The 18,827-nt window shown below is 42.2% G+C and overlaps 1 protein-coding gene across 2 annotated transcripts in view; it reads right to left on the bottom strand.

Annotated features, from left to right (window-relative positions):
* The window catches only part of CFAP73 (cilia and flagella associated protein 73), a 141,462-nt gene that overhangs the window by 66,607 nt on the left and 56,028 nt on the right, over nucleotides 1-18,827 (bottom strand). For both annotated transcript variants that reach the window (XM_085633499.1, XM_085633500.1), the window contains exon 2: nucleotides 18,433-18,538. In XM_085633499.1, the coding sequence (XP_085489625.1) occupies nucleotides 18,433-18,538 (106 nt within the window). The remainder of the gene's footprint in view (nucleotides 1-18,432; nucleotides 18,539-18,827) is intronic.

Below are 18,827 nucleotides of genomic sequence, written 5' to 3'. Positions count from 1 at the left end.
CGTAGAGTGCACGCTACACGAGGAAGCCTGGTACGGACGAGCAAAACGGCAGGAAGACTGGATCACGTCGCAGTGGAAGTAGAAGGAGAACACCCGAAGAGGAAAGGAGAAGAGCACAGAGGTGTGCGCAACAGAGCAACACGCACACACCAGAAGGAGAACACCCGAAGAGGAAAGGAGAAGTGCACAGAGGCGTGCGTGACAGGTCAACACACACACCAGAAGGAGTACCCGAAGAGGGAAGTGCGAAGGTGCATGGGCACCCAGACCTAGTACCTGGAAAACAACATCAGCCCCACTGGGAGTATACGTCGATGCGTAAACCCGAAGGTCACCCGGGGATGACAGAGACGAGCAGGCCGGTCCGTTGGTACCAACCACCTCTGGGACGTCACGGAAACAGGACCGTGGACATCCAAGGGGCAGAGGCCTCAGGGGCACCGGTGGCAGCGGATCCCCAAGACGAGAGATGGACTGTTGAAGCTGGCTCTGGAGATCCTAGGAGAACAGAGGCAGAGCGCGAAGGACCAAGTGCCAACAGCACCCTTTTAGGTGGAACTTCGGACACGGAAAGAGGACCCGTAGCGACTCCTCCAACGCGATTGGAGCGACAAGGCGCGGTCAAACCGTTCCAGTGGAAGCCTGGCAACAAAAGGGCCTCCGGGTCGTCCCGTGAGAGGGGACACCCACGAGAGAGGGGTATCCGTGAGAGGGATATCCTGCAACGGGGAGTCCTGTAAGAAGACAACTACTAGTTGGAGGAAACACCGCTACCAGGGCATACAGCGGAAGGTCGAATAACGAGGGTCCACCGTCATTCCACCCACACTTCCACCGACGGCGGTACAAGAAAGAGACTGTGAAGCGCACTTCCACGTTGTAAGTCCCAAATCACGCATCCATAGAGCACTTGGACATTGTGCCAAAGAGACAGAGTGGTCCCGGCTGTCAGAACACCCTCGCCGGCAGTCGACCATCAGCAAAGAGACTACGTGGAAGTCCTGCTCACCAGTCAATGTTTTGTTTGTAACTTGTGCGTTTTCTCCCACAGGTTCGGACTTCGTTTTGGTTTAACTTTCATTAAAGTTTGGGAGGGATGTAGTATCCGGCTGGATACATTCTAGTGTTCCACTTTACTGTAACCCACACTGAACACCCACCCACCACAGGCGTCACGAGTCAGGTGACCCTGACAATAAAAGGGGCCGAGCGCACGTGCTCGTGGCCAGTTTACTGCACCAGTAATCCAGTGTCCTGCGTCCTTCATTTGTATGCATGAGGGCCTGAGGGCCCAATCACCACAGGTACCACGTTGCCATAAATCACATCACCAGCCTTGTTCCAATCAATCACTACTTCGACATCTTGTTTCCCTAAATCATAGCCCGCCATATTTGTTCACATAAATTGGAGCCACGTGCCATCATTTACCTTCATAGGTCCATGCACCACTGACTTACCAGCCTTTGTGCTCGTAAATCAAAGATTCATCCACTTTGGACCCATAAATCACCTCCTCGGAAACAACGTGGCTACAAATCACAGCCTAGCACACTTGCAAATCACAACTTTACCCTAAAAGCACAGGGAAGCCTGACCCAATAGATCACAGCTTTGTCCGCTTTTTTTCTAATAAGAAGTCGCAGCCTTTTCTGTCTTGTTCTCATATCAAACCACAGCCTGTGTTTTTTTCTGATAACAAATCACAACCGCTTCTGCTTCATTCACATAACAAACGACATCATATTTTGCCTTATTCTGAAAGCAAATCACTGCCTTTTCAGCCTCGTTCCCATAACAAAGCACAGCCTACTGTGTCTTATTCTCCTACCGAACCAAAGCATTTTTTTCTCTAGTCTCAATATAAACTGTGGCCTGCTGTGGTCCATTTTCATGGCACTTTCTGTATTCGTTTTGAATAAATAGTCTCAAGACTGTCTTAGAAACAAAAGACACGGTTGGGTGTCGGAATATCAAGAACTAAAATATCGATCAGCCAAATCCTGTGGCAAAAATACCGGCTTCCAGAACATCGTGAAGGTGAGTATATATAAATAATTATCGATTTGCTATTCTTCACTCCGCATCTACTCGACTTGAACATATATATATGTATTGTCCTGGTACATATATTTTTATTTAAATACAGTAAACTGATACTTATCTATGTATACTTCCCCTTTACGAAGGTTGTCGATATTTCTGACCTCACTACCTTCTGCCCATCAGTCCTGTCTTCTTACCTCACCACCTGCCACCCCACTAGCCGTATCTTCTTTCCTTCACTACAACATGACCTATTGCCTGACTTCCTAGTCCTCGCTTAAGGCCTTCCAAGCCCTCATTCGCTGCCACTAACCAGTCCTATTTCTAACCATCACTAGCCATGACCCACAAGACCTGACATCCTACTCTCGGTGCCCATCACCCATCTGTCTTTTCTTGCATGACTTACAACCTGCTGCCCACGAGCCCTGAAAGTCTACCCTCACTCCCCGTCACTCATCAGGACTGCCACCCGGTCATTCGTCAGCCCTGCGTTGACTACTGCCCACCTCTCGTCCGTCCTCACTAGCTGCCACTCCTCAGTCCTCCTCCTTCCTTGATTATTTTTAGTCCACCATAGCCAGAGGTCTCTTACAAACCCATGCGGCATTTCCTTGAGTTTGGTAGGGTCAACCGCATGGTCCTACCTCTATTAGCATGCCACCAGGTCACCATGCACCAGTATATTGATGACAACCTACTTTCTCTGAGGTTGTTTGGGGTAAATGAAGCCATTACATTGAAGACTTTCCTTGTTTCTAGCTATTCCAAGATGCTTCTCCAAGCCATACAACACAGTCGTGTCCATCAGCAGCTGAGATTGCAACTAGGTCTGCACCCTGCATCTCGCTCAATACACCATGTCTCATATTTTCTCGCCCTGGTCAACAAAAATCTTCATTTTGCAACAATGCTGTCAATCTGTGGCCAGGACGGAAGCTCTAACCCGATCAAATGATTAAAATGTAGTGCTGGCTGGACTTGCAACATTTCCTGTGGCCCATTGTACGGTGGTATTCAAAACAACGTCAAGGCTACGAATAGGAAACGCAATATTTCTGAGAAGAGACAGCTGCTCAGAAGGTAGCTAATTCTTAGCATAACTCTTGTCTTCGTAATACGTGACATGACAGGCAGTGACATGACAGGAAGTGGCAAAACCGGAAGTAGTTGCAAATGCCTACAATAAACATAAAATTACTACTACGACTTCAAAATCGATACAAAGGTCTAAACGTTTCTGATGTCTACAATTTTAATGAATAATTATGATTACTCCTAATTCCCCAAAAAGCAATATCACTATAGGAAGCAGCAGTTGACTTTGTCTGGGGTGTGATAGAAGACTAAAAAATAAACTTTTTGCTTTAACGTCTTTGCACTCAACAAATGTGTTACATTGAGAAAAACCAAATAAAATCAGGAGTCCAGTTGTGATGACGTGAAGGAATTTATTCCCAGACAACGTCAACGCCTCAATCTCTCAAACAGCAGCAGCTAAACTGTCATAACTTTCAAACAGAACAATGGCCCTAACAATGCAAAGGAAAAGAACAATAGGCAAGGAAGGAAAAGAAATGGGAGGTTGGAAGAGACCAAGAGGGGTGGGCTCAAATTTACCAGAGGTGCAGGAAGGAATACACTGATGTATGTATATATTAATTAACTGAAGAAACACAAAGGTTAAAGAGACGTTATAGCTAGGTGACAATTTCAGTCAAAAACATAGTTTTAAACTAAATAACACACTGAAATTCACCAATTATCTCAAGTAACTATAACTCTTGCCATAAAATAACTATACGTTACACCACAGCCATGCACAGTCTTGTCATCAATGATGTAATTTCAGATGCTGCAGTGATGTTAACACGTCAATACTGATGTAATATGTGAAGTAATTAGCATTGCATCCCAAGGGCGCGAGGTATAGACACTTTAGGGCATAAGTTATAGTTATTTGAGATTTCAGTGGTTTTGTTGTTTATAACTGTATGCTTTAAATGACATCTTCACCTATGATGTCCATTCAACCTTAGGTTTTTTCAGTGAATTTCTAAGTTTTTTTAAATGTAAACTAACTTATTATTACAATTCCTAACTATAACATCACTTTAATCTTTGTTTTTTCAGAGAATTTCCCAATTTTTATAACATAAAGTAAAATGTCCATCGCCGTGCGATGCATGGGGTTGGGTGAAGGGTCTTCAGCTGTGCGCAGCGTGGGGCCGGGCCCTGTGTCTGACCCCTCGCTGGCACCCAGCCGCTTCCTCGGCACAGCCTTTGACATACGGCCAGGCCCTGCACCCAACCCCCTGCAAGCACCCTAACTCCCACGGGGCCTGGCCGCAGTCAGTCAGACTTACTGACTTTGTCAAAGGGTCACAAAACCAAAATATAAAATAGGGAATCTATTGGCTTTTGAAAGGGTGAGCATATCAACATATATAAAGCAGATCTATCATCTTTGTCCAAAAATCACCAATAATGTTACAAAACAGCCACAAGAGGATCTGGCACTCCAGCTGAAGAACATAGAGCTACAGGTAAGAGTGCTTCAGAAAAATAAGGTAAGTTATCCTGGGGTCTTGGATTTCATGACCCAGCGGACTTACTTTTTTTTTGTTATGTTGATGGGGAGCTGTTGCAGTTTCTGCATCCCCCACAATATTAAAACATATTTGGTAATGCCCTGCCTCCTCTAGAGGCTCCACCAGCAAGAACATATTTATTTTTTTAAAAAGCCCTAGGGCATTATGGGATGCTCTTTGCTGGAGCAGTAAAAACAAAAATGAGCAGCTCAGGCTGGCCTTTTAAAAACATTGTTTGAGCTCCCAGGGACACTGCAGAGTATCAGGCCCCGGTGGGTGGGGTACACAGGACTGATCTCGCTTGGGGAGTGGGACCGTGCACCACCCCTTCACAAAATTAAAATAATGGCCTCAGGGGATTGGGTCCCCAGGGCCTGAATAGTGTCGGGCAGGGTGCCTTGTGCCACCTCTCCCCAAAATTAAAATAACAGCCTTTGGGGATGGAGTCCCCAGGTCCTAAAGAGACTTGGGGAGGATGGCTGCACGCCCCCCTCCCTTTATTATTTTATTTGGTCTGGGTAGGTTGGGGTCCCAGGGACCTGAAGAAGGCTCGGGGAAGGGCCTGCATTCCTCCCATCCGTTTCCAAATAGTTTGTGCCGCAGTCCCTGGGCCCTTACCCATGCCTTAGGTGGAGGAGGGAGGGGGGTGTTATTTTCTCATTGATTCACAGATCCACTGCAAACGTGTGACAATTCTTTTTAAAACACATATGTTTTTGGTCACCTGTCCAAGGGGGGCAGAGTATACCTACCCTGCCCCATTAAATCAATTTTTTAACCTTTTTTTCTAGGAGAAGAGACTCAGTCCCAAGTCCTAGGATGGCTGCCGCAACATCATTGTTGATGTGGTGGCAGCCAATCAGATCTTATCTTGAGATCTATCGGCTCTGCAGATCCTCCGCGATGGTGAAACAACATTTTTCAGGCTTAGTTTGTCAAAGACTGCAAAATGGATTTATAGCAAATCACAAAAAGCATCCCTTTTGGTTCAAGATCTAGCTTTCTGCCAATGTTTGGTTTATATTCGCTCAGCCGTTTGGCATCCTCACTTACACTCTCTTGTGATAATGGCATTATGCAGAGACAATCAGCAGCTACATTTTTTATTCTGGAACATAAATCATATAAAAATTGAAAGCCTTCAAATCCCAGAAACCATCTTGATATTCAAGGAGTAGATTTCTCCACACCCTTCATAGTAAAGGCTGAAGTCAGTGGTTTGTGGTCTGCCTTAAAACAAATGGTATGCCGCAATGAAAAAACTTAAAATGACGTCCGGCCCAAACACAAGACTGTGCTTATCACTTTATCACTGAACGTCTTGTTTCACCATCTGCCAGTGCACAAGACGCAAATGCATTTAGTCTTTCCTTACCTCCTACGATTTGACCGAGTGGCACCTATACCATTAGTACTGGCATCTATGGTGAGAATGGTATGTCTTTTAGCATCAAAACTGCAGAGAAATGGGGCATTAACTATTTTTGTTTTTAATCATTAAAATATTTCAAGATTTATCCCAAATAAATTTCTAATTTTTCTTTAAGAGTTTCCAGAGTGCATCAGTAAAACTTGCGAAATTCTTCACAAATTTGGAATTATACTATGACAGACCTAAAAAAGATGTAACTTCCTCTTTACTATTTGGAGATGGGGCATTTCTAATGGCATCAATAGGATCATGTTTAGGTTTGATACAGATACATCTTTAGATAAGACATGACCTAAGTATGTGACAGATCTGAAATAAATTGTCCACTTTTCTTCCTTGATTGTAAGACCAGCATCTTTTAGTTTTCTTAAAACTGTTTGAAGAACCTTGCATGTTCTTTCTCAGTGTTACCATGAATCAAAAAATCATCTTGGCAGCATAAGACATTATCTTCAAAATTTGCTGCATTATTCTTTGAAAGACGGCAGCAGAAGATGTCACTTCAAAAGACATCCTACAAAATCTATATGCTCCAAATGGTGTGACAAATGAAGTGAGTAATTTACTGCCTGGATAGAGTTCCACCTGATGATAAGCAGATGAAAGATATATAACAGAAAATAACTAGGCTCGCTCAGGGGTGTGGAATTTAATAAAATGTCTACTTGTCCATGGGGCAATTTGCTTCATAAATCTACTTGTCCTGTAACAAAATCCACGTGCCCCTTTGGTGCTGTGTCGTGCGGCGACAACTTATGACAGCAATCTCATTATATAAGAGTTCTGATATATAGGTCAGAGACCTAAAAAGTACAAAACATTCTACTGCCAAGGGTCTGAATTAACTAGGGTGACTTCATTCACACATTTAGGGATCTTGTTTGATGAGAAGGGCTTGTAGGTCCCACAACGGAAAGCAAAAAAGCATGCTATGGCAAGATCTACAGCAGCTATCCTTGGTTTTGCACAGAGAATTGGGGCTAAGCCAATTGAAGCTATGCTTAACATCTACAGATCGAAATGTATTGCCATCTCCAAGTATGGTTCTGCAATCTGGGGCTATAAACCAGCAGCAGATTTACAAATAATGGAAAACACATTTTTTAGGAATCTGCTCTCAGTTCCGCAATCCACTCCCTCATATATCATTGACCAAGAATTAGGTTTTGTCTTTGTATCTGATCTGATAGGTCTGGCTCCCCTTGTATGTTGGCTCACGATTTGGACTATTCCTGAATTGCTGATGAATAGAGAGATTGTTTGTGATTGTTTAGCCCTGGACAGAACTAGCTGCATCCCGTGGCTACAGTATATAAAGTTACTAATAAACAAATTAGGACGTCCCAATCTCTTTGACTCCCCAGAGAAAGTCAGGAAAGAGGACCTGCCGTGGGTTAAAAAACATTTTCTACACATGATGTATATGGAGAGAGGCCTAAGAGATAATGAAACCCATGGTACAAGCCTACCTTTTGTTAAAAACATCTCCATCGACAGAACCATACCTGAAAGTAGTAACAAAACCATACCATCACTTTCTTTTAATCAGATTTCTTTTTAACCTTCTGCACTGTATTTTGGCCAAACCGCAGTGTTTGAGCAAGGTGAAAGATTTAGGCCCTTGCACATGTGATAATTTTTCCACCAAAGACACTATGCACTTTATTATGTTCTGTGACCATTTTCATGAAAGCCGTAGGAAGTTTTTATTGCCAATAATAAAGTGGTTTCAATCTTTCCTCTCTGATAGGAGTCAGGCAGTGGCGATTCCTCCATATCAATCTAATTTTATTAATACTTCGCATGGCGTTCCTCAGGGCTCCGCAATCAGCCCGATTTTATTTATTATATACTTGAAACTTTTGATCCCCGTTATAAGGGCACATAATATTCACATTGTTAATTATGCGGACAACACTCAAATGATCCTCTCCTTGGAGGGAGAACAGTCCACATCCCTTGTAGTGTTTCAATTGTGCATGCGAGATATAACTTACTGGCTAAAGGAAAACTCATTGCAATTTAATGTTGATAAAACCGAAGTTCTCTATTGCCTAGCAGGGAAGGCACTCCCATGCTGCCCTGGAACTTTTGGCCATCAAATTCGGAGCGTCCACCGTTGCCTGTCGACAAGGTTCGGAATTTGGGTATCTTGTTTAATAATAAGCTGACGCTCGAATCTCGGGTTAATAAAACCGTGGGGAGCTGTTTTGCTATTATTAGAGCCCTTCGCAAAATCTTCCTGCTCTTCCCAATCCATGCGCGAGTATTGGTAGCCCAAAGTACCATCTTAAGCCGATTAGACTACTGTAATGCTTTGCTGTTGGATTCCCCGAGATATCTAATAGATAGGCTCCAGAGGATCCAAGCAATTGCAGCTAAGTTGGCTTTGGGGAAGTCAAGACGGTTTTCGACCTCCTTGGCTTTGGCAGAACTGCACTGGCTACCGATATTGCAGAGAATCCAGTTTAAGTCCCTTTGCATAGCTTTTAAGGCCTTGCATGTATTGGGACTGGAACTTTTGCAGTGGAAATTTGCTTGGTATGTCCCTGAGAGAAGCCTTCGCTCTTCGTCAGCTAGACTAGTGAAGGTGCCAAGATTAAAAAAAAAAAATCTGGAGGCAGAGCTTTTAGCATCTCTGCCGCCCTATTATGGAATAAGCTCCGGTTGGAAATGAGACATCAGGCTGATCTCTTGCCTTTTAGGAAGAGATTAAAAACCTGGCTCTTTCCTATGGCATGATATGGTTATTTTGGCATCTTCCCGAAACAGTAGTCTCTCAGTGAACTTATATGCCAGCGCCAGGATGCCTGATAGGTGGTGATAGTGCTAAAAATAAATAATAAATAAATACATTTTAAAGGGAAACGGTTTTACTCAGGTACGACCGGCATTAGTGTACCTTCAGATGTTGAATGACCCTAGGGAGATTTTTTATATTGCTAGTTTTTTAGTCGCCGCTGCCAGGGAAAGGAAAAGAAGGCATATTATGACCAGTAAAGTTGCTGCTGTTTTTGAATCAGGATGAAAGATGTTTTATATGTTTGCTTTTTTAACTGATATGTATCATTTTATGACCTGACTGTATATGAATTACTGTTTATGTATGATTCTTTCTCTTTTATAAGAAGAATCAACAAAGATACCTTTGTCCAGTTTTATACCAATCAAATCTAATTTTTATGGCGCCTATGATTATTTTAACATGTTTATGTCTTGTGGTGTTGTATATGGCCTTGTTTGGGTACTTTTATGGTTTTAATTAACCGAATAAAGTGGATTTGACTGACTGACTGATATAGCCTCTCTGATTATGCAGATCTACATACTGGGGATGACAGTAGTGGTAAGCAATAGTTCCAGGGTTAGAATGCCCTTTTTGAGTCTATGCAAACCTATTAACTTGCATGTTTTAAGGGTTTTCAACAACTCTTCTATAATCTTTTCCCATCTCGAGAAATTTACTCCTGAAAATGGCAGACGTAAACCTTTTTCCACAGTTGGGGAAAAAAGTGGTTGGAGGGAACTTGCAAACACTCAGATTTTCGCATGAGCAAATCTACACATGCATATTTGCTCGTGCTAAAATGCAGTTCATAAATATTTTCTAGGAGTACTGTTTCTTGTCCTACTTCTGTAAGTTCTTTGTAATTCACAAAAGCCGTTTAGCTGCACTTAATGCAAGGACATATACCATGGGCGCACTTTTGAGACTTTCTTTAATATTTGGGCCCCTAATTTGGTCTGGCGTTGACCGTGATCTTTTGTGTTTATTAAAATTCTGTCTATCTCTCTCTGTATTGGCTGGCTTCATTGTGAGTGACCGCATTCTGCTCTTTCACAAGGAGTATATCGGCACACAAAGTAGTTTTGTTCAGTGCCCGTAACTACTGTGGCAGTGTGTGCTTTTTGAGACCAAAAATTTTTTTTTTCTTTTGCCAATGTTTATTATAATGATGAGGGCCCAGCAGCTTCCACACCAATAAAGTTTTACAAAAACCATGCCACAACAAGTCACACATTGACGAAATTATAAAGCTGATCGCCAATTTCAGACCTACTGCCTTTGCCAATGCAGGTTTATTTTTATTTTCCATTAATCTTATTGAAACTGGGTACACTGATTTTCCATTATGAATTTTTTTGGAAATACTAGCATGCATCAACACGTTACTAAATTATGCTGCAAAGAAATGGTACCTGAAATTTTACAGTAGTTTAGCAAAATGTTTTTTTTCTGCTTTCATTTTTTTATGAACATTTTATTTTGAAACAAAGAATCATCAATCTTGCTTTCAACCTTCTGCAAATATTTGCATCAAATCAGAGAGCATTCTGGGAGCATTATACATAGCCTCAAATTGCTAAACTTTGAAAACGGGTGTACACATTTTTATACTGGAACCACTGTCAGTAGTGCAGTCGAAGTTTACAACATTTACTTAGAGCGCTCACCCTGATAATAAAGGCTTTCAATTAATGAACCATAACTACAAGTTTGAACAGCATTGACATATGCGCAAAAATATTACCTTAGCTGTAGACAGAGCCCTTCCCTGATGCATAATGTGGTAGTAAAACTGGCAGACAAAGAGTTTGTGCTGCAGGGGGTTGGGCCTACTTGTCCCAAGAACAAAATACACATGAAAACTTGTTGCCTCTGACCCCACACAATATGTCTTGGGTGTCGAGCTATAGGAATTCCACATCCCTGCTCGCTATTTATACTTAACATTTAATTAATTTTTAGTAAAGGTTGATGATCACCCATATGCAGCATTACGATCTCTAAGACCAATGCATAACCATATTGATTGCCCACATGCCTTGGGAGCAATACCTATAGGTGAAACCCATTCTGTGCTTTTTATGGATTCAATGACCTTTTGTGGTTAATTTCTCTAAATCTTTCATCATAGGTATATTCATCATAAGAGCTATAGACCTGCATTTGCGTGCAACAGGTATAGTTTTGTCTTTTAATTTGATTTTATGTTGGAAATTCTTGAAATGCCCCAGTCTTTTAGAAAATTCTTAACCTTTTTCTTTTCCATACACAGATCTTTCTACTACTAAGACTGTTTCCTCTAGGGTGGGGTCAAGTTTAATACCTAGTTCTCTTTGATGTATTCAGCATAAAAGGTTGGGTCCTTCTTTTTGCCACTTATCTTTCCATCCTACTGTATTTCTATCTTTTTTTAAAACATCTTTATTTATTGTACTTTGTATGTGTACATACAACATACAGAGGCAAACCCCCGCCTCTTCCAACCTGTGGCCAGAGTAAAGTCCATTTTAAATGCAATCTCATCAATCAAAAGATCATGTCCAAGTGGGGTTATCACACTGCAGTACTCTTCAACCCTCCTCATTCCCACAATCTCCCCCGACAGACTCCCCCGTCCATAATCATCCTATAGTACTTCTATCTTTGAAGGACATGTTCATTGAGAGCATCCCCTCCAAAGGTATAGGGTCTGAATTATAGCCCACTGGATTTATATCAGTTTGCTGAAGTGAATATTGTACCTCATTCAAATTTGCATAAAAATGTCATTGTCAATAAAAGTGAATGGTGAACATGAATCAGAGGAAACACTGAGTTTTTTGATAATCTAACTTGATTCACAACCTGGTAGTTTTACCTTATCATGTTTACTGTTCACTTGGAAAAGACATTAATTTTGATCTTCTTCATTGTTCTCTAAAGTATTTGCAGTTTTGTGTCTGATATCCTTGTAGACGTGCAAAATGACCTCTCCTGTTGCACTTCCTGCATAAGGCATTCTCTGCAGGAAAATTTGGGTTGTTCGGTAAGTGATTAACAAACACTAACATATCTGAAACACTTAAACTTGTTCTCTTGATAACTTCTTTCCTTACTATTGATACATATATTTTCTTTTCCATTCTTTAAATCAATATTTTTAATGTGTTCCTTGACTTAATTCACTTTGTGTTCAATAGTTCATTTATTTCACACAGTCAGCTGTATGCTCCACACTCTTAGCTATATCAACTGCGTGTTTAAGATTAGGATTCTTAGTTAAAAGCTTTTTGTGAATTCTAGGGTTGTTAGTACAACTCACTAGTTGATGTCTTATGAAAGAATCAGACAGCTCTACAAGTTCACAATTGTTGGCTAATCCTCTTAACACAGCAATGTAATACCCTTCTTTTTCGTGTTTGCCTTGGGCTCTATTAAAAATGTTTGTCTTTCCAATAAAACATTCATTTATTTTACAAATTGCTCTTATAATTGTTTTAGCTTATTCGAATAAACATCAATGTCACCTGACATCTCTACGTCATCTTTCTCAAATTATTTAATAACATGTGTTGTTTTCTAACGGGTGGAATTGAATCACCTCCAATAATATCAATTAGATATGATTCAAACAATTTTACCCACTATTTCCAAGGTAATGTTGGTTCATCTCAGACAGAGGAGGAGGTTGGCTCATAATTGCTGCAGCCTTTTAACAATACAAAGTAATGCACCAAGAAATATTAAACAATGTTAACAGTAAATACTAATAGTTATATACTGGATGTTAAACACAAACATAGCATAGCACAGCAAAAAATATGGTAGTAGTGCAAATTGCATGAGAAGACGGTGAAACAAAAATATCAATTAGAATAAAGCAGATAATCAGAAACCTAAAGTCTTACTGTTCTTCATGAAATATGTACTAGCAATGTAGATGTAAATCTTGGTGAGAGTAAAATTTGCATTTTTCCAGTCCCCCTATGAGGTAAAAGGGAAGATATTGTGCAAGAAGTAAAAGGCACTGTGTTGGGACGGGAAGTCCTCTACATGTCTGTGGAGAGAGTGCTTCCCCTGCCTTATGCTAATCTCCAGGCAAGTCACTCAAAAGCTACTGTATGGTTTCTAGATCCCTACCTCAGTGAGCATGACAATCATACATGTCCACTGAGGGTCTCCCTGTTTACATGGATTGAGACCCTAGAGCTTGGCTCTGAGGTGGAGGGGCATGCCTAGTGCACCCCTATTTTTCAGAGAGTGGCTACTGCCCTCTCTACCCAGGCTGGGGTAGACTGACAGTGGTGGTAGCAATAAATCTATAGTGAGGAGGGGTGAGTCACTAGCCACCCTCATGATCAAGTCTGTGCAGTCTGTCTCTTGCCTGGGGTCCTATTGCCTTTGTCTACCTGACGTGTGTTTGAGAGCTAGTGGGTGTACTGGGGAAGAATGGTGAGTTGAGCCAGTGTGTGGAATGCGAGCTGTTATGTTGGACATCCTAGCTCCCCCGTGCCTCCCCCCAATTCCTTGGAGAGGCTAGTGGGCTGGGGTAGACACTCAGCTTTTATCTGGGTTTAGCTGCACTAACTTTGCTAAGAGCCCCTCCCCCCCAGGTCAGTACCTCCTGGTCTGGAGTTAAATAAAATTCCTCTTTAGGGAATAGCACAGGCTGATACCAGAAAATACAGTAAGTCATCTGTGCATGCTTTGGTCATGCATTGCACACAACATGAATGGTTTGTGATTGGAGGTATAATCGGGATGCAAAGGTAGCAGACCCTCTGATTGGATGAGCCTATCAATCAGAGGTGATAAAAGTCTGGCCTGAGTGGTCAGCTGTTGATGTTTATTAATGAAGAGGCGGCCACACCAGGCTCGTCCAAAGGAAGCCAGCCACGACCCGCAGTGTGAAGGCAAGATATAAGATACTTGCTCACTGCATCTGGAACTTAAGGAAGTTATCTCTATGACAGATGGATTCTGCTGCCAAGAGTTCAATGAGGAACCAGGGTATCAGCAGCATGGGAGCTGTTTCTGTGAGACTTGTGGAGCGGGCGCTTTTGATCATGGAAATTGAAGACAGCTGCGCAAGGAGAAAAGGAAGCTTGCAGCACATCAAGAGAGCTGGTGTGGAAAAGAAGCTTGCAGCACATCAAGGGAGCTGGTGTGGAAAAGAAGCTTGAGGCACATCAAGGGAGCCAGAGAAGGGGAAGATTGATTCTAGTCCTTGCAAGTGAGATCAAATCCCCTCTAAACTCCTCCCTGCTGTGGGAGCCTGTACGAGCAGTAGAGGGAATAGAGGCCAGTGAAACAGGCCCCCACCTTTGTTTTTGTGATCTCTGTGGGTATCAGGGTGAACTGGCCCCGCCTTCTGGAAGATGTGAAGTAGGGGTAAACAGTATGAATGCACCACTCATGATTTGAGGGGCTTCTTCATAAGCGGGAGACTAGAACCCTCATGTAGCTTTGTGCATACACTGAACTGTAAAACAGCATTTAAAGTTAAAGGATGAACGGGATAGCAATCCGAACAAAAGCACAAATTGTTATGTCGAGTAAACCAATAAGGAAACCGCCACAATAAGTGTGGAGAGCACACACACAAAGATACGAGCAGCAGCAGGAGAGTCCAAATATCTTCACTTCGTCTAAGTAGAGCTAGGGCTGAGATGTTACCACGGGCAGGTAGCTAGGAGCAAGGAAAGTACAAATACGTGAATGCTGCGGATGTGAGCAGCAGTGCGGGGCTCAAAGGCTCCAAGCAGCGCACGCACTGGAACACGCCGATAGGTGCCGCAGAAGATTTTCAGCAGAGCTGCCGACTTTGGAGCTGGGGAATCAGGTTTGTGTCTTGGCATCGGCTCAACATCCTGTGACTCTGGGTAAATCACTTAATCTCCCCATTCCTAAAAATAAAATGAATGTGTCCTTGTGTAATGTAACTGGTGCTCATGTACAGCGATCCAATACCGCCGGGTCGAGTTTGCGCTATTTAAAACTACAACAAAAAAAAAAGGAAGATGAGAGCCGAAATAATTCCTCAAGCAGAGACAAGGAGCTCATCTTCATCTGTCATAACTCAGTAAGAAATCCACAAAGGAATGATCTTGTAAATCAGAATTGGGCTTAATAGGCTTCACAGTACTGTCAGCCTAAGCCTCAGGGGTGATGTTGGCTCCGTTGAAATCTTGTCGCCATTGTTATATTGATAAAACCGAAATGAAAGCAGGAGTCCAGATGCGATGTGGGGAAGGTATTTATTCCCAGACAATATAAATGCCCGTCTCAGTCTCACAGAAGGCAGCCGCTCGCCTGTCCTCGCTGCCAAATACAACAATGCGAAGGGCACAATAGGCAAGACAAGAAAGAGAAGCTGGGAGCGAGGGATGGAATACAACTTAACAGAGGGGTCCAAAGGGGGAAGAAGGAATATATCATTTATTTTTTTCCACTGAAAAAACAAAGGTTAAAGAGACGTTATAATTACGTGGAAATGTCAGTTAGAAGTTAAGATTCAGAATTTTTAAAAAGTACTGAAATTCACCAGTTATAGTTAAATGAAGTAACTATAAATTGCATCCTGAAATAACTATAACTTGTGTGCCCGCCATGCACAATCTGATCATATATGATGTCATTTCAGATGTCATCAGTGATGTTATCCAATGCTGTCATTGAACATGTCTTTAGTGATATGTGAGGATATTAGCAGTGCATGGCAAGGGTATGAGTTAAAGGGTACTTTAATGTCACTTTAACCTTTGCTTTTTCAGGGAATTTCTAAGGTTTATTCAAACATCTAACTATAACTTTGTTTTCTTCAGTGAATTTAATTTTTTTTTAAATGTTCTTCAGTGAAGTTCTTTATTTTTTTTTATGGATGTCATTGCCAAAATGTTAAAGGCTGGGTTGTGCCGGGGCATTCCACAACATTTACAACATTTTTAACTTTGGTGGCCATTATGGGTGCTAAGGGAGCCGGCTTTACTCCCGCCTGGCTGGGAGAAACTTTTCTCTTGGCTCTCTCGCAAGGCGGGAACAATCCTATGCTCCCTGCCCGTGACAGTGCAGGCAGGAAGAAACATCATAGCTCCCACCTGGCTGGAGTCATTCTGCTCCTGCTGGGTGGGAGTTCTGAAGTCTATCCTTCCAGAGCTCTTGTGGTCAGGGAACAGTGTCCTGGGGGATTGAGGTTCCCGCAACACCAACAGTGAGCAATCCCAAAGGGAAGAGGCCCCCAGTCTATACCATGTTCCCCTCCACAAAATAAAATATAGTGGACCCCAGGGGTTGGGAACCCAGGGACTTCAATGGCTTGGGGAAGGGGGCCACATGCCCCCTCCCCATAAAAAAAATAGAACCTGCTCCTTCAAAGGACTTGGGGAGGGGGGCGCACAACCCCCTCTCCATATAAGTAAATTCTGCTGACCACTCCGTGCTCTGACCTACCCTGGGGGGCTTCTATTTTAAAAGGTCACCTTTTTTTATTTTTTATTTTACCTGGGGTCAGCAAAGGATCTGTGGTACAGTTATAAATGAGGTTTGCAAAGGACTTCATGGCATTAACAACTGAAAGATATATCTTTAATGATGAAAAAATGCAACCAGAGCTTGGCCGAATAGAACAGGTAAAGCAGTATTGCTTCCTTGCATTTCTTTAGGATGATGTGAGGCACTAAGGGCCTGATGTAGAATTAGGCTGACGGGTTACTCCGTCACAAACGTAATATACAAGTGCATTATATCCAAAGGCATTTGTAATATGGCAGGTGAGATATTCGTCACATTTGTGATGGTGTAACCCGTCCAGCGAACTCTAAATCAGGCCCTTAATGCAGAACCTCTTAGATTTAAGTGAATAGGACGCCCTGCCAGAGTTGCAAATGTCCATGCAATCTTGTGAGCGGCTCAAATGACCACATTGGGTATGTTCAGGAGTTAGCTGCCAAGCTCAATGATGGTAGCTTCGAATGTAGAATCTGACCCTTGAACTTGGGAAGAAGATCCAGTCAGCAAGGCAGTTCTTGTGCGGATGTTCCGACAGGTGCAATAGAACTGGAATCCACCACTGTCGTGGCCATTCTGGACAATGAGAATCATTCTGGTCTTGTCGTAAATCTTGCAATTGACAATGGCTGCTGGAATCAAGGGAACTGGAAGAAATATATAAAGGAATTTCCCTAACCAGTCTATCAGAACAGCTTTCATATTTAACTCTTGTTGGCAATACCTGGAGGCAAAGTCTGTGCATGTCTTGTTTACCCTATTTGTGAAGATAATGTCTGAAGAAAAATCCTTTTGTAGATTACATAAAAAAATGTTGGTGTGTGTAGAATCCGCTTGTGATACTCCTGAATATTCTGCTAAGAGCATCTGCTTCTGCATTCAACTCAATTGGGAGGCTAACTGCAGAGATAGAATCCTCAATCTCGTGCCTGTTCAACCAGTACATCATTGTTATGTTTTCTTTTTGAACAAGGAGGGAGTGTTCCATGAAAGCAAGAAGAGTTCCAGAAAGTTGATGTGGTAGGACATTTTATTCTGCACCATGTGCTTTGAATATGGAGCTGATTCACATGCACAGCCCAACCTGCCAGAGAAGCATCTGTCACTCTTTTTGTGGCGAAAATCCTGGTGGAAAGGCATGTACTTCAACAGATTGTTCTAAATGCACAAGCGTCTCTAAGGTTCTCCAATAACTGCTCGCGCCAGGACACTCTCGAGTAACTGAGCACGCTATAAAATCCTTTATAACATAACATAACATAACATAACATAACAAGCATGGGAACCACTGGTTGTTGAAGCAGTCTTTTGTGGAGAGTGGTGTTGGGAACCAGAAAGATGCAGGAGACCATGGAACCTAGAAGAGAGTAGACTTGTTTGGCTGTCAGATATTTACGTTTCTGAACAGTCAGACATTTCAGCAGGAGGATAGAAAACAGTCTTTCCTCCAAAGTAAATGCTTTTGTACTTTGGGTGTCCAGACAGCCTCAGTTAGTGAGTGGATTGAACAGGGAGTCCGGATTAACTTTACATGACTTACCCATAGTCATAAGCATTGGAGCAGGACCACAGTCACATTGAAATGAAGATGAACTTGATGAGAAAAGGCACATCGAGAAATAGTTGACAAAATCCCCATCATTTGCAAATGTGCTGCCACTAATGCCATGACCTATGAGAAAGTCTTTGGGTGCATGGAAGGTGGCCATCTTTGAATGGGCTTCCAACCTATTCCAAGATGGCACCAATGCAGGAAGCATATTACCAAACAAGGTTGGCCATCTCTGAATATTTCTGTACATTTTTGTTACAAAAACATTTAAAGACATCTGCCTGTACATGCACATATTTCTGTGTGCACAGGTGGTTATTTTGTAATTTATTTTTTTAATAAAGATTTACAAAAAGATTAAAAAACACTTGTAAAACCAAGAGGCTGGCAGCCAATGACAGATCTGTTGGCTTTGCCCGACTGTTTAAAAACGTATCTCTCTATTTAATTACTCAGCAATTGCTTCTTCAAGCAATCTGTTTCCAAACAGATGTAATTCATATCAAATTATCTGAATTAGTAAACCATTCCCACTTACCTCTTTCTGAGCAAGAAGTGCCTGCTCCACCTCAGCCATTTCTCGTCTCTTTTCCAACATGCGGGTGGCAGGAGTTAGGAAGTCATCTTCCCTCTCTGGCATTTTTCTAGAAGGTACAAGGAAATTGAATGTTACGTTTTAATCCGCTCCTCAACTTGTTTGTTCTGATTAATGGTAGAATTGAGGCTTGTGCTCATTATTGGCTTGGCGAAGGTGTGGGGTTGCGGTATTCCATGTCAGAGGAGTACCATATGGAATGCAAATGTGTGGCACAACACACACTGAAACAAATAGACTTTAGTTTGTCAGATTGCCATTTTTGGAATATCGAGGGTACATCTGGCTGGTACACCAGGTTTTGCTTTGTAAAGGGAAGCATATGCCATTGGCTCTTG

The sequence above is a fragment of the Triturus cristatus genome, chromosome 11 (genome assembly GCF_964204655.1).
Source record: "Triturus cristatus chromosome 11, aTriCri1.1, whole genome shotgun sequence".
Taxonomy (NCBI): Eukaryota; Metazoa; Chordata; class Amphibia; order Caudata; family Salamandridae; genus Triturus; species Triturus cristatus.
The sequence above is the reverse complement of the archived record's forward strand: the minus strand, read 5'-3'. Positions and strand labels throughout refer to the sequence as shown.